This window comes from Macaca thibetana, chromosome 3 (assembly GCF_024542745.1).
Source record: "Macaca thibetana thibetana isolate TM-01 chromosome 3, ASM2454274v1, whole genome shotgun sequence".
Classification (NCBI taxonomy): domain Eukaryota; kingdom Metazoa; phylum Chordata; class Mammalia; order Primates; family Cercopithecidae; genus Macaca; species Macaca thibetana.
Genome location: NC_065580.1, coordinates 23242533 through 23259411, shown reverse-complemented (window position 1 = coordinate 23259411; position 16879 = coordinate 23242533). Strand labels below are relative to the sequence as shown.

General features: G+C 47.7%; 1 protein-coding gene across 1 annotated transcript; it reads right to left on the bottom strand.

The window, feature by feature from the left end:
- Nucleotides 1–691: 691 nt before the first annotated feature.
- FAM180A (family with sequence similarity 180 member A) lies at nt 692–16669 on the bottom strand. The gene is given in 4 exon segments (XM_050782426.1): nt 692–2200; nt 4647–4703; nt 4706–4749; nt 16326–16669. Coding segments are annotated over 4 exon segments (522 nt in total). The 5' UTR covers nt 16402–16669; the 3' UTR covers nt 692–1855.
- Between the last annotated feature and the right edge of the window lie 210 nt (nt 16670–16879).

Below are 16879 nucleotides of genomic sequence, written 5' to 3'. Positions count from 1 at the left end.
TTATTTATTTTTTTTATTTTATTTTATTTTTTGAGACGGAGTCTCGCTCTGTCACCCAGGCTGGAGTGCAGTGGCCGGATCTCAGCTCACTGCAAGCTCCTCCTCTCGGGTTCACGCCATTCTCCTGCCTCAGCCTCCCGAGTAGCTGGGACTACAGGCACCCGCCACTTCGCCCGGCTAGTTTTTTGTATTTTTTAGTAGAGACGGGGTTTCACCGCATTAGCCAGGATGGTCTCGATCTCCTGACCTCATGATCCGCCCGTCTCGGCCTCCCAAAGTGCTGGGATTACAGGCTTGAGCCACCGCGCCCGGCAAGAATGTTTAAATGATGATCTTACACTAAACAAAAGCTTAAGGTGATATGTATGTATAGTTTAAATAGATATCGAGTCAATATCTCTAAAAGGAAAGTTTTGGCATTTGAAAGGGTAGAATTCTGTCATCTGAAAATCATTTTTGTTTGGAGCATTTAGTGCTCTGATGATGCTAAATTATTTTCACATGAAGACAGACAGGCACGGGTCTTCATGCCACCTTGTTCGCTGGGAGACTCTTTCTGCATTAGCTTGGTTTTACTATTCAAAGACAAGGTGTGGCTGGACTGGGCTGTGGGCCCCTTCCTGTTTCTCTCCTGTGTTAAGCCAGCTTTCAAAAAAGAAGAGTTCAGACATAAAAGTCATAAAATTACTGATTTTCTTTCTTTCTTTCTTTTTTTTGTTTTTTGAGACAGAGTCTCGCTCTGTCGCCCAGGCTGGAGTGCAGTGGCGCGATCTCGGCTCACTGCAAGCTCTGCCTCCTGGGTTTACGCCATTCTCCTGCCTCAGCCTCCTGAGTAGCTGGGACTACAGGCGCCCGCCACCGCGCCCGGCTAATTTTTTGTATTTTTAGTAGAGACGGGGTTTCACCGTGGTCTCGATCTCCTGACCTTGTGATCCGCCCGCCTCGGCCTCCCAAAGTGCTGGGATTACAGGCGTGAGCCACCGCGCCCGGCCAAAATTACTGATTTTCTAATGGATTCTTCTTGGCAGCTTTTGGAAAAGTCAAGAAGTATATCCTTGGCAAATAATATATTTATTTGGGTATAGCTCTAGTTTCTTTATATTTACTATAGAACCTCTGGAAAAATGTTCATTCATCCCAGCACCCTAGTCCCTTAGGACCGAAGGAATCTGTCCCCCATCTTCCTGCCATGATGTCTCCTTTAGCTCCTTCCTCAATCCTTTTTTAATGTTTTTTTTTTTTTTTCTTGAGACAGAGTCTCACTTTGTTCCCCAGGCTGGAGTACAGTGGCATGATCTCAGCTCACTGCAACCTCTACCTCCTGGGTTCAAATGATTCTCCTGCCTCAGCCTACTGAGTAGCCAGGATTACAGGCATGCGCCACCGTGTCCGGCTGATTTTTGTGATTTTAGTAGAGATGGGTTTTCACTGTGTTGCCCAGGTTGGTCTTGAACTCCTGACCTCAAATAATCCTCCCATCTCAGCCTCCTAAAGTGCTGGCATTACAGGCATGAGCCGCTGTGCCCGGCCTGTCTTCACTCTTGAGTGTGTGTGGCTGGTGCTCTGGGTTGAAGCATATCAGACCTCTGCCTGCCACAGGCAACCCATTCTGCCCATGGAGGCATCTTGAATTACTACTCCAGCCCTTCCAGGTCACATGATGGCATGAATCAGATATGTCTTCTAGGAAACTACAAGGAGAGAAAAGAGCATCGGCGTTACTGTGTTTGATCTCTGCTGCTCTGTGTCAGTGGTACGTGTTTTGTTGCTGGTCTCTGTAAATGGAATAGAGAATGAAGACTTTCTGGATTACTGTGCTGGTCCCTGCTCCGAGGTCCTGGTGTGGGCCAGTCTCTCAGGGAGGTACTCCCGGCTGTGAGGAGCGCATCAAGTCATGCCTCAGGGCTTGGAAGAGGCTAACGAGGGACTGCGCCCAGATGTCCTTCTGATAGCCATGGGACAGGGCTGTGCGGTAGGCCGCATAGGCTAGGGTCAGCACTGTCCTTTCAAAGTCTTCTTTCTTGAGGATGCCAGGGTGGCTGGAGAGGCTGGCGCTGAGCCGGCGGATGTCTGGGATGCTCTTGGGGATGACGTTGTTGCAGACAGTGCGGAAGTCCGAGGCCTTCCGCAAGGAGGCCAGCTCCTCGTCCTTGATGGAGATCTGCAGGTCAGGGCTGATCTCAAGTTCGGCCAGCAGGAACTGGTGAGAAACGTGAATGTGCAAAAATATGAAGTGGGGCATTGCTGAGGACACAGTTGTATTCATTATCACACACCTTCCCTTAGGGAGGCAGCTGCCAAAAGAGCTTTGGAACCCAAGAGACCTGAGTTCCAGTTGTGACTTTCTCACTTGCTGTGTGATCTTGGACAAGTTACTTAACTTCTCTGAGCCTCACTTTCCTTCTCTGTGTAAATAATTAGTAACAGCATCTACTTCACTGGGATATTGTGAGAGGTAAATAAGACAAATATGGACAAAGCTAATAGAGTGCCTGGTTCAAAGCCAGTATTTAAGGGACTAATTATAGTTTCTAGTGTCCTGGATAAATTCCTTCTTCCCTTTCTTTCTCCCACCCAACAAAGATCATCTAAAGCATCAACTATTTCAGATAATTTTAAGGCAGAAGCTGGGAGACTCTTTCTGCATTAGCTTGGTTTTTCTATTCAAAGACAAGGTGTGACTGGATCGGGCTGTTGGTCCCTTCCTGTTTCTCTTCTGTGTTAAACCAGCTTTCAAAAAAGAGTTCAGACATAAAGGTCATAAAATTACTGATTTTTTTTTTTTTTTTTTTTGAGATGGAGTCTCACTCTGTCACTCAGGCTGGAATGCAGTGGCACGATCTCAGCTCACTGCAACCTCCACCTCCCGGGTTCAAGAGATTCTCCTGTCTCAGCTTCCCAAGCAGCCAGGATTATAGGTGCCCGCCACCATGCCCGGCTAGTTTTTCGTATTTTTAGTAGAGATGGGGTTTCACCATGTTGGTCCGGCTGGTCTCGAAAACTCCTGACCTCAGATGATCCCCCAGCCTCGACCTCCCAAAGTGCTGGGATGACAGGCATGAGCTACTGCGCCAAGCCAAATGACTGATGTTCTAACTGATTCTTCTTGGCAGCTTTTGGAAAAGTCAAGAAGTACATCCTTGGCAAACAATCTATTTATTTGGGTATAGCTCTAGTTTCTTTATATTTACTATAAGACCTCTGGAAAAATGTTCAGAGTTTGAAGGATGCAGAGGATTGTGCTAGGAATCAAGTGGGATACAGAGGTTTGCCCTTTTCTCTCACCTGCCCACTAAGCGTAGGAACTGGGTCTGCCATGCACTTCCCTGCGTAGTGCCAGGCTCACAGTCGGGACGGAATGACTCCAAATCCTAACTCTTCTCTCTGTCTCCGTCTTCCCCTGCCCTAGTTCATCCTCCATGGCACTGTCTATGATCTTTCTGAAATACAGATCTCTTCGTGTGACTCCCATGTTCAAGACTAGGCAAAGACTCTGCATTTCCCAGTCTGGTTCCCAAGGCAGGATTTGAAATCTCTCCCCTGACTTAACTACATGGCTACAGCAAGTTATCTCTTACTTTATTTTATTTTTTTGAGATGGAGTCTCGCTTTGTCACCCAGGCTGGAGTGCAGTGGCATGATCTGAGATCACTGCAACCTCCACCTGCCGGGTTCAAGTGATTCTCCTGCCTCAGCCTCCCAAGTAGCTGGGATTACAGGTGCACACCACCACGCCTGGCTAATTTTTGTATTTTTGGTAGAGATGGGGTTTCACCATGGTGGCCAGGCTGGTCTCGAACTCCTGACCTCAGGTGATCCACCTGCCTCAGCCTCCCAAAGTGCTGGGATTACAAGCACGAGCCACTGCACCTGGCCCAGCTGTCTCTTTCTTAACCAGACAGTCCTAGTGCATGGAGTCAGAGGATGTCACAGCGGGAGGGGAATTTTGGACAGCATAGTTGAATTCTCTCATTTAACAGATGAGGAGAGTCAGGCCCAGAGAGAAACTATGGCTTATGCAAGGTGGCACAGCGGACGGGTGACAGAGCCAGGACTAAAGCTCAGATCTCGAGCCTGGAATCATAACACTGAACCAATCTGGGTGGCCTTGGGAAACTGACCCTGTGGTTTGGAGGAGGAGTGGGGTCTCAGTGATGCAAGGTGAGAGGCAGTGGAAGAGAGCTGGCAGGGTGGTCCGTGGCTTCCAGAAACCCAGCTGGGCTGGCAGCTCATCCAGACAGCACTGCTGTCACAGCATGCAGGGCCTTGGAGACATGGCTGCACCCAGACAACAGCTTGGCATTTCCTGGCAAGTCCTGCCTCAAGGCCTTTGCTTGGGAATTTTGCCACACTCTGCTGCCTGGGCGCCAGGATTGATGCCTATGGGCCAATTCTAATTTTAATTTAAACTGAACTGAACTCCTAACGCCATCATTCTCTGTTATAGCATGTGGGAAAGACAGGAGGCATGAGGAATACTTTCTGAATGAGCAAGATTCTGTGACCTCTACAAATTAGGCTAGTCCCTACCACAGCAGGGGTCACTCATGGTCAGGGGCTCAGGTCACTTCTCCTTTTCCAAAAAAGAGAGAGAAAGTGCAGTGCCTTTTGGGTGACTTGGATTGAGCACATTCCCCTCTGCCTACCTCGAAGAGCAGCTCCACTTCCTCCAGGGAGGTCTGCAGGACTGGGTTCAATGGCAGCGTGATGAGGACCTCTTTGGCCGGTGGGCAGCAGGGAAGAGCACGGCTGAAAGAAAGAAAACAGTGAGTTTCTGGCTGCTGTGTGCACCCAGGACTTTTCCCTCTGATCCACCTGCGGGGTAGTCAAGGAGTCTTAAAAATGGACTGACTTGGCCAGGATTGGTGGCTCATGCCTGTAATCCCAGCACTTTGGGAGGCCAAGGCGGGTGGAACACCTGAGATCAGGAGTTCGAGACCAGCCTGGCGAACATGGTGCAACCCCGTCTCTACTAAAATTACAAAAAAATAGCCAGACGCGGTGGCAGGTGCCTGTAATTGCAGCTACTTGGAAGGCTGGGGCAGGAGAATCGTTTTAACATGGGGGGTGGAGGTTGTAGTGAGCCAAGACTGCGCCATTGCACTCCAGCCTGGGCAACAGAGCGAGACTCCATGTAATAAAAAAAAAAAAAAAGGACTGACTTGAAAGTGGTGGTGGACATAGAGTGAGGAGAGAGGTGACACACCCCCCTGGTGTGGCCTAGAAAGCTCTCAGGCATGCCAGACCAGTGGCTGAAAAACTGGCTGCTCATCAGAACCATCTGAGAAAACGAGAAAAGAAAAGAAAAGAAAAAGAAAAAGGAAGAACCATTTGAGAAAGTTTTGTAAAATCTATATGCCTAGGGATACACATGCCTTAGGGAATTTATATTAAACCAAAGCAAAATAAAGCAAAGCAGAAATGATGAGCAAACAAAAAGCTCCAAAGTCGATGAGTGAGTTCCCTGAAAACACTGTTCCCTGATAGCACAGCACACATCTTAGCATGTTACCACTATGAAGTGCTGGTTTATGCCCTTTTAAATCAGAAGATCAGGCTTCTGGCTACCTCAGGCACATCCAAAATATAGCTGCCAAGAATCTGAACACAGGTGACAAAATAAAGGAAGAGAGCTGCACAAGACCCTGGCCCTTGGATCTAGGGCATCATTGTGGGGTCAAGCTCAGAGCTTTCTCCAAGGGCTGGCTGATTTTTTTGTTTGTTTGTTTGAGATGGAGTCTTGCACTGTCACCCAGGCTGGAGTGCAGTGGCTCAATCTTGACTCACTCTTACCTCTACCTCCTGGGTTCAAGTGATTCTCCTGCCTTAGCCTCCCAAGTAGCTGGGATTACAGGTGCGTGCCACCATGCCCGGCTAATTGTTGCATTTTTAGTAGAGACAGAATTTCACCATGTTGGCCAGGCTAGTCTTGAACTCTTGACCTCAAGTGGTCTGCCTGCCTCGGCCTCCCAAAGTGCTGGGATTACAAACATGAGCTACCGCACCCAGCCAAGGCTGGCTGATTTAGGAATGCATTTAGTATAAAGTCAGTGACTTGACAATGCTGTTCCCCAGTGGTTGCATGTAGAAAGTGGTAACTGGAGGAAGATGAATGGCTACTAGAGGTACGTAGGATAGCAAGAATTAGGCACTGGCTGGGGTCAAGTGAGGGAGAAGACAGAACATCAGAGGGTATAGGAAAGATCATTATAAATTGCAGTTCTCTATGACCACGTCAGGCTAGGAGCAAATAGCCCTGGTCACCTCCACGGCCCCTCTGGGGAGCAGGCACTGTGCAGAAATGATCGGCAGCTGAGAGAAAAAGGTACAGCTCCTTTAAGACACTTGATTGTGATCTACCAGAAAACTGGGGAAATAACGGTAAAAATCAAGACTATAAGGTGTTGGCACCTCCTGAAGTTGCACAGGCATATTTTGCTTAATCATACATGGCAGCTCTGCTAGTTGATAATAGTGCCCTTGAGCCACCGAGAAAAGGGTCAAATTATGTTCAGTGTACGCAGTTAAAGAAGGCAGGCTGGGCGCGGTGGCCCTATAATCCCAGCACTTGGGAGGCCAAGGCGGGCAGATCACATGAGACCAAGAGTTTGAGACCATCCTGATCAACATGGTGAAACCCCATCTCTACTAAAAATACAAAAATTAGCTGGACATGGTGGTGCGTGCCTGTAATTCCAGCTACTTGGGAGGCTGAGGCAGGAGAATTGCTTGAACCCGGGAGGCAGAGCTTGCAGTGAACCGAGATTGTGCCACACTGTATTCCAGCCTGGCGACAGAGTGAGACTCCATCTCAAAAAAAAAAAAAAAAAAAAAAAAAAGGCAGAGAAGGATGGAAATCATTTTAGAAAGATTTCCATCAGAAATGATAAAAACAAACAAACAAAAAAGGAAACATCTTTAACCTAGAGGAACTTTCCTGTAAAGTTCACTGGTGGGGATCTCCCATGTCCCAGAAAAGCCTGATGGATGTATCATAGTATTGCTGTAAATTACTTTCTTAGTAACTCATTTATGATCGATACCACAAGTTCCTCAAGGACTGGGATCCATATAGTTTTATATTTCTGTACCCGTGGCAGAGCCTGGCAGGCTTCTAGGGTGTGTGCCAGGCATAGCTGTCGATGACCAAATTCCTGCACTAATGGTCGCCTCGGCCAGCAGAGTGACCAGCTCTGTTTTGCCAGACCATGCTCGGGGAAGAAGCCATCAGCTCCATGGCAGTATTCACTAGCCCAGCATTTCAGCAGAGTCTGCCAAAAAAGAGCCAGTTTCCCACAGAATCATAGATTTCATGACTTAAGGAAGCCTTTGCCCCTGTTCATCCACTGCCAGTGCCTGTAGTGTCAGGTGGAACGCAGGAGAGCGAGGTGTCTGTGACGCCACTAGATCACGCTGTTAGAGTCACCAAAGCGGTTTCTTGGACCTGGCTCCAGAGTTCTGATTTAACTGAACCAGAGTGCAACCAACACATTATGATTTCGTAAAGCTTCCTAAGTGCTTCTAATGACAGCCAAGGTTGAGAACCACTGTCCTAGTGAGAGTGAGCCTGACCTGAAATTGTGTGGAAGACGCTGACCCTAGGCTGTGTGGCCGCTCTCTGGTTAGACCGGTGGTTCCCAGCCTTGACTAGACATTCGATTCATCTGGGCACTTTTAGAAACCCGAATACCCAAGACCACACTCCAGGCCAATCTGTGGGCATCTCTGGGAGTGAAACGTAGGCACTGGGACTTTTTCCAGCTCCCAGGCTCCAGTAGGCAGCCAGATCTGTGTTATCCACATCACAGGCCGATGGTGTCCTTCTACCATAAAACAATTCAGAGTTCTTGCCTGTCTGATGGGGCCTTACAAGGCCAACTGAAGAGCCCAAGGTCATCACGTTCTTGGAGGTGAGGAGTGCAGGCACAGAGAGGGCATGGGTTTTGTCTCTGCTTTCTCTTTGGTATGAGATGAGTTGGTCTTAGGTCAAGGTGTGCCTGTTTCTTTCTTCATGCTCTTCTTTTCTTCCCGCCAGGAAGAAAGGGGGTGGATGAAACCCCCTTCTTAGGATAGGATCTAAGAGCGACTTGACTTCTTTAATTCTGCGAGAATTGATCTCTTATTGCCAAATTAAAGGTATTGTTCCCTTAAAAAAACAAACAAACAAAACAAAACAAAACAAAAACCCCAGTCCCAGCAGATGAAGGCGATAGGGAGGGAATGTCAGGGCGTGGAGCCCTTCCTGCTCTCTGTAATCACAGCCAGCCTGTGGCTGCCTGCCTGGAAGTTATTCATGATCTTAGACCTGGACTTTCTTCACTCAGTTGTTGCCCTGCGAACAGCAACATGCCTTTAACATGCTCACCCCAGGCGGACCCCTAGTTCTCAAAGAGCCAAGAAGAAAATACTTCCTGATTCAAAGCTGAGCTTGATAATGGAAACTCTGTCATTTCCAATAGCTCTTGGTATCGTACTGAATAATAACATAGTTTGGTGGAGACTTAGAAATAGCTTCAGCCTTCAGACAAGGGGAATGGCTATTGCTTTAGGATGTAAGTTTGTACCAGGCGCGGCAGCTCACACTTGTAATCTCAGGACTTTGGGAAGCTGAGGCGGGTGGATAACTTGAACCCAGGAATTTGAGACCAGCCTGGGCAACAAAGTGAGACCCGTCTCTACTAAAAATAAAAAAAAATTAGCTGGGCATGGTGGCACATGCTTGTGATCCCAGCTACTTGGGAGGCTGAGGCAGGAGGATCAATTGGGCCTGGGAGGTCAAGGCTGCAGTGAGCTGTGATTAGCCACTGTATGCTGTATGCCAGCCTGGGTGACAGAATGAGACCCTGTCTCAAAAAAAAAAAAAAAAAAAGAAAAGAAAAGAAAAGAAAAAGCCAAGCAAATGGAAGAAAGCATTTCCAATGAATGTAACTGATAAGGATCAATATCTAGAAGCTAAAAAAGAAGTCCTACCAATCCATTTAAAAAGTAAAAAATCAGAATGTATGTGTGGGAAGCACAGGAATCTTAAAGATGGGTCTCTCTCCCTCCCTTCCTCACCCCCACCCCTGTACTGGTCCACCAGCCCTAGCAGTGCGGCCCCTTACATTTCTGTGGCTGCTTTGACCTTGTGCATTGGGCAGGGGTAGGGAAGGTTATGCCCCTTAGGCTGCTGGAGTGCAGCCAGCTCTAGGGCAGACATCTCAGTGGTTCAGCAGCCGCCCAGATCTGACTCCCTGTGTGAGGCAAGACCTAGAGGGAATCTCCACTGGAAAGGCTGGAGGTGGTGGGTGAGAAATAGCTCTATCTGATCAATGTCACAACACAGAGGTCAAATTTCACAATGTACAATCACTCCAATATGTTCTTGTCCATAATGACAAAGGCTGGACCCCACCAGAAATGCTGATGGCTGAAACAAGGGCTGGCAAACTCCAAGATGTTTATGTGCAAAGCTGGAAACTAGACTGGCTCCTACATTTTAGAAAATCCTGTTTCCGCAGGAAGACTTTCCTGGGAACCCCACTGTACGTGGTGGTTTTCCTTCTCTACCTCTATGTTTCTTCATCCAGGCCGCACGTTTTGCATCTTGCTGCACGCCACCCTGAAACGTTTCGTCAGGGTTGCCAGGCCCTGGGAGGGAGCGAATGGGCTATGTGCAGCCCCTGCCTCACCTCTGTGTGTGTGTAATGCAGTGCTCTAGGTGCAGTCTCAGGATACATTTTGGAATGATTTAAGAAAACATAAACTAGGTAGTGATACAACCAAACCAAAACAACAGCCTTGGAGACTCTTCAGGGCTTTGCTGGTTTTTCTTCCTTTTCCTTCTGCCCCATCCCTCAAACTTATGGAGGTCGCTTTAAGTTCAGCTCCCTGCTCCCTGCTCCCTGCTCCCTGCTCCCTGCTCCCTGTGAGTAAAGTGCTCTGGGCAGCCCAGCCTTCACAAGGCTGATGGGAGGGAGGCCTGAGTGCTCCTCCCTGGATGCCCATTAGCAACGGCACCCCCTCTAAGAGTGGGGTGGGGAGACCAGAGACTGGCAGGAGGATCCCACGCCCCCCAGGTGCCACCTGAGCACTGAACCTCAGACAAGAAGGTTGGTGTGACATGTATGTCAGAAGCACGGACTTTGTGCCTCTTTTGCTTGTGTACAATTGGGCCCATTTGTTTACTTTCTTCTCCATTCAATGCTCCCCGCCCAGCCCACTGTCCAGGCATTTCTTCAGGATGTGAATGTGTCCATGAGGGCCACTCAGTGTGTCTGTCCTAAGGGCCCTGAGACTCAATGGTCAACTTGTGTGGAAGTTGGCTGCCCAGGCTGGCCATGGGGTGGGGAAACCAAGCGCTGCTCAGTTCCTCCTTGATTCCCTGCACGAATGAGCATCTAGGACACATGGGACCGACCAGCATAGAACAAGTGACTCACTTGCTAAAGGTCATGCCACATGGACTGAGTTAGTCCAGGAGCTGGATCCAGAGTTCATGATTCATGTGTTATAGCATGTTCTGTCCATGTCTTCTGCTGAGAGATACCTCTGGAGCTCAGACTAAAGCTCTTAACATGTGGAGCTCAGATATAATAATGCAATAGCTCAGGGGCACCCACTGTGTGCCTTGTGCTGTCCATAGGTACCTCGTGAGGTAAATATGAACTTTCCATTTTATAGATGAAGAAACTTGGAGGTTAAGAAAATTGCCCTAGGCCATCCGATTTATGTGAGGTAGGGCTGGGATTAAAATCCAGATCTCCAAGGCTGCAAAACCCAATCTCACTGATAAGTGAACAATGCTCTTTTTTATAGGTACCTCTGCCCAGAGACTGGGCATTCTTCAGTTCTGAATAATTCCAGAAAGGATAAATGGTAGTTAGTGATGAATGAAGGAATGCCTATGCATTTGATAGAAAATGTATTCTTAAATGGATCATACATATTTTTCAAAACTCTGACTTTGACTTATAATAATGTGATATGCAAGGTAAAAGAACTACTTTTAGGATCACTCTCCTGCTTTGATTCTCCTTTTCTCCCTCATTGTTCCCCTTTTTTTTTTTTTTTGGAGACAAGAGGCTTGCTCTGTTGCCCATGCTGGAGGGCAGTGGTACAATCTTGGCTCCCAGGTTCAAGCGATTCTTGCACCTCAGCCTCCTGAGTAGTTGGAACTACAGGTGCCACCATGCCCGGCTAATTTTTTTTTTTTTTTTTCCCAGTGGAGACGGGGTTGTTTATCATGCTGGCCAGGCTGCTCTCGAACTCCTGACCTTAAGTGATCCTCCTGCCTCAGCCTCCCAAAGTGCTGGGATTACAGGTGTGAGTCACCGCGCCTGGCCCTTTATTGTTCCATTGCAATCGCTTGGCAAAAGCACAATCCAGCTCTCCCCATTCCACACCTGCCCCTGTGCACCTGAATGTGGCTGGAGAAAAACGCTCTTTGTGATGACTCTGTTTAAAATTACAACCCTCTGGACTCTCTAGCCTCTGTCCCTACTTTATTATCATCCAACAAATCACCTATTTTAAAATATAAATATATTTGTTGCCTGTTTCCTCTCACTAGAGGGTATGGGATTTTGTCTATTTTGTTCACTGTTGCACTCCCAGTGCCTAGCATCATGCCCCTTCCTGTTCATCAGATGAATAAATAATCCCATAGGAACACATTACCTTCCCTGGTCACTAAGCTCTCTTCTTTTCAAATAGAGTGCCTTACAAAATCCTTCCTTTTCTAATAGGGTGAATCTAGAGTTTATTTGTGATTCTTGTCTTGGCTAATGATCAGAAAGTAGATGTTGACTTCTGTCTCCACCACACCCTCTCCTTATCCCTGAGGAGTCCCTTTTTGGGCCTGGAAGAAGCTATTTTTTAATTGATCTCAGTGAGTGCTGTCCCCTACCTCCCCCACACCTTAGCCCTTCAAAGCTTTCTTGCCTAGACAAACAGCCAGAGGCACTCCAGTGGAGTAGCCTGTCTTTGTTGGGCAGCCCGACCTTCTCTTTGACTTTCTGTAATCTGGGTTAAAAGTCTCTTTCTTCTTTCCTCCCATCCCTCCCATATGTTCAGTAGCACGATATTCAGGCTAATCATGCTTTCCCCAGAACTGTGTGTAGCATTTGTGGCAAATAGCTTGTTGGAAAGGATTCAAGCTGCAGACCATCTCAAGCCAAACTACAACTGTATTTTTAATGAATCAGTTGAAGCAACTCGATGGAAAGGACAGTGGGTGTGGAAAGGAAAAGCTCTCATTTGTAAAAGATCTTTTGCCAGATCTGACGGATGTCATTTACTTTTTGGCTCCTGGACCAGCCCTCTGTAAACACAGTGCTATTCTGAGCAAGCCAGGGTCTCGGCCCTGTGCGTGGGGGTCCTCTGGGAGAGCTCCTGAGAGGGCTGTGGCAGCCAGCTCCTCTTGGCTGGAAAGCTCCACCACGTAGGGGGAGCTTGGGGTTGCCGGGAGTAGGTGAGTGGCCCATGGGGATGGAGAAATATGCAGAGCGGACGAATGAGCATGGGGCACTGTGACAGCAGATGGACCTCGGGGATCAACTTCAATCCTGCCCTTGCAGCTGGGGGAGCTGGGGCACTTCACTTCTTGCCTCACTCTCCAGTTTTCTTACCTGTAAATGGCCAGGATAGCACCTGCCTCATGGAGTTACTGTGGAGTGAGAAGATGGCTCTGTATGGGGCACTTGGGCAGTTAATACTTAAAACAATTTTGTTTTTGGACACAGGGTCTTGCTCTGTCATCCAGGCTGGAGTGAAGTGGCTCAATCATAGCTCTCTGCATCCTTGACCTCCTGGGCCTAAGTGATCCTACCACCTTAACCTTCTCAGTAGCTGGGACTACAGGCATATGCTGCTACACCCAGCTAATTTGTTTTAATTTTAATTTTTTAAGACATGGGAGGGGGGTCCCACTATGTTTCCAGGCTGGTCTCGAACTCTTGGCCTCTCAGCCCCCTGAGTCATTGGAATTACAGGCCTGCACCACCATGGCTGGCAGTCAGTGAGTACTTACTGAGTACTGACCACAGGCCTTTCCCTCATGGAACATTCATGGCTGAGGACACACACAACCCTAAAGTGGACACCTGAAAATGACATAAGTTCCATCAAAAAATGGAAGGGCGGCTCTATTAAACTACTTAAAAAATAATTTGTGTGTATTCAACAAAAGCATAGATATTCATATTCCTTAATAGATGCATATTTGTTTCTCAAGTATGGCTAGTCCTCCCCCTTCCAGTAGTGCCCTGGCAGGACCTGGTATGTGCTGGGACGTGGGCCACCTGTGTGTGTGTTTGTGTGTGTGTGTGTGTGTGTGTGTGTGTGTGTGTGTGTAGATGTGGCTTTCCTGGCTTGGCCACAGGTGAGTCATTTGGTCTTCATCAAGCTGGTGGGGCTGGAATGGGTGATCCTGGATCCTGGCATGGAAAGCTGCCTCCCAGGGTGGAATCCTAGAGAGCGCTTAGGGAAAGGCTGGGAGGATGGTAGGAAAAAGACAGTCCTAACAGCAGGGTGCATATTGCCTGTGGGTTTACGTCTACATTTCTACGTGTTGGAGCAGGAGGGTAGGAGGATGGACATGGGGTAGCAGTGGGGCGGGGTGCTGAAGGGCAGGGGGTGGAAGAGGAAAATCTCAGGAAGAGATTGCCCTAAGACTTTCCAAAGGGAGTACTTTGAATTGAGGCTGGAGGTAGGGTGGGGGTAAGGATGAAGGTGAAATGAATAATACATTTGGAAAAACTGTTATTCATTTGGGTGTGACTCCTATTCTGTCTTAAAAAAAAGATGGCAAGAATTGTGTATTTCTTTTATAATTAGAAAAAAATGTTAAAAATGAAAAAAAAAAAATCAGCTACGTGGAAGACATTTGATGATGGTTGGAGGGACTCCATATCATTTGTTGACTCTGAGTGCTGACTTGAGCCATTAATCTAGCACGTCACATCCGCTGCCTCGTAGTGGCCTCGATATCAGATGGGCTGGCTTTGAGTCAGTGGATTGTGAACTCACTGTGGAAGGACCTTCCCCGATGTGGAAGGACATGGTCCAGAGAAGCTGCTCCCAGAATGTTGCTGTAGATTCCCCTGTTAAGAGCCTCAAACTTCCTTTAATGAAAAATTTTTATTTTTCAAAAATGGGTAGGCAATAGCTAATATTTATATTGTGCTTTGTCATTTACAAAGCATTTTCTTCTATATTTTTGAATATGACCCTCACAGTAACACAATGAGGGTGAGTTTTATTGATGTGATGGATGTTAATGTCACCTGTTAGTGAACTAAAGCTCAGAGAGGTTAAGAGACTTGTCTGAGATCACACTGCCAAATAGAGATGGAACTTAAATCAGGTCCCTTGCAGAGTAGCTCATGATGTGGCTGTTATGTTTATAAGCCATATTGCAAGTCAAATGATCCCTTTTGGCTTTGTAACAGCCTGTGCATTAGGAAGAATGGGCATTATTATCCCGTTTAATAAGCAAATCCCCAGTGTGACAAAGAGGGGAGCGACAGAACCCAACTCCAAGATCTCTTTGCTCTTTACTTCCAAGTGCTACCTCAAAGTTTGTGCACATCATGAACAGGGATGTGTGACAACAGAGTGACTATAGTCAATAATAACTTAATTGTATATTTAAAAAGAACTAAAAGAGAGCCGGGTACTGTGGCTCACACCTATAATCCCAGCACTTTGGGAGGCTGAGGTGGGTGGAGCACTTGAGGTCAGGAGTTTGAGACCAGCCTGGCCAACATGGTGAAACCCCATCTCTACTAAAAATACAAAAATTAGCCAAGTGTGGTGGCGGGTGCCTGTAATCTCAGCTACTCCGGAGGCTGAGGCAGGAGAATTGCTTGAACCTGGGAGGCAGAAGTTGCAGTGAACTGAGATTGCACCACTGCACTCCAGCCTGAGACTCCATCTCAAAAATAAATAAGTAAAGAAATAACAAAAATAATAAAAGAGTATCATTGGATTGTTTGTAACATGAAGGATAAATGCTTGAGGGGATGGATACCCCATCTTCCATGATGTGATTACTATTCACTGCATGTCTGTATCAAAACATCTAATAGACCCCAGAAATACAAACAACTATGTACCCACAGAAATTAAACATTAAAAATTAAAAAAGGAAAAGGGAGGGGTGTACATGTGCATGTGCATGTGTATGCAATGTTGTTATGAGAAAAATGAAGAATGCTGTATTATTTGTTTCTGGGCAATGATCACTTCACAGCTCAGCTCAAAAGACTTATATCCCTGTTAGAGATGTAAGTCTCTAACATCAGGTTGAACCGTGAGGAAATGAAACCCAGCATAAGTACAGTAGCTTTTGCCTCCCTCCCATTTCAGATCCTTCTCTTGCGCTGCTCTATCCCCACTCCGGCCACTCCTTCCTTCCCTGACACGGTCCTTGAGAAGCCAGCAGGAGGTGCGTCCACGCCACCATGCCAGTTGCCTTCCAATTTTGCATCTCTAGAAACACCTACTGGCCTGACTTGAAGGAGCCCATTCTTGTTGCAGTTCTTTCTGGGAGAGTGAACTCAGTTGACTTTAGGCAGTGGAAAGATTTCAGTTCATATTGGTGAAGAGTGGGCAGTGCTGTGGGTACCTCCTTTCCTAACAGTGATAAACTCTGGCTCGAGGTGCTCCCGGTGTCTACCAAGCAGAGCCAGTCCCAGGGAAATGGAGAAAAGATGCCATCCAGCTAGGAGGAACTACATCCTGAGAGGGAGGAAGTCAGTGATGAGAGAACAGCCTTTGCTGGGGCCCCTTCCTTTGTGAGGAGGTGGTGGGGCCGGTGGGTGCGGCGGAGGCTGAAGGGTTGCTCTCCTCACCTGCCCACCTCTGGCTGCAGAGATGCATCCCCTCCCGGTGAGGAGGCAACGTCCTGTAGATCTTCTGCTCTCGTTCCCCCAGGGAGCAGGCCTTTGGCATCCCAGCCCCCATCACTCCATCATTTTAGCAGCAGACCTCAGCACCTGCTCTCCAGATGGTCTGGCCCAACTGCTGCAGGTGGTGGGGGCAGTCGAAGAAATGAGTTCTACTTTCTATGAAGCAGAAATGAGTTCTCTCCGGGATACCAGAAAGGGATGCTCTCTGGGTTCTCCACCTCGACCTAGCTCCCTCAGGGGCTTTGATTTTTTTTCCAGTGTCATTTCCCCATCACCCTCTAAGAAGGGGGAACATGTCAAGAAGCATCAAGCAATTGACAGAGATTAGATAAAAGGAGAGTGCGGGGCTTCTAATGTCCTTCCCTCCAAATTTTGAATTACATTTAAAAAAGAATAATGAGCATCAGACAAACAAATGAATAAAAAGCAACTCACCCCTGCTCCACCTGTGGCACATGGAAGCCTGAGCATTGGAATACAACAGCAGAAGCAGCAACGTCTTCCAATGCATCTTGTCCTTCAAAAGGTGACGAATCGACCCTCAAGCCCAATGGAACCCCAGTAGCTGCAGGTATGCCCGCGCTGTTCTTCCCAGTGAGATGATGGAGTGCTTCCCTCCCTTCCTTTTGCAGACGTGCAGAAATGCCTACTCTGCCTCAGAAGGCTGGAGGCTGAAGGCTGCGTCCTGGGTGGGACAGGAGTCGGTACCTCTCTTCATTTGACTCTCTCTGGGATTGGGGGACTGGGCTTCCACAGAGAGACTCTGTTTTTGAGCACATCTGGAGTGACTCACGGGGCATGTGATCTCCTTGGCAGTGGGGCGGATAAATATAATTTCTGTACTTGAGTTCCATGTGTTGGATGCACCCACTGGAATTTTTTCTTTAACAAACAGACCCGCGGAACTTGTTAGAGAGCCCGGCGAAGAGTTGGCTGCTCTCCCCTTCCACACATACGATACCAGAGCCAGGGGCGAGGGCTGGAGGCAG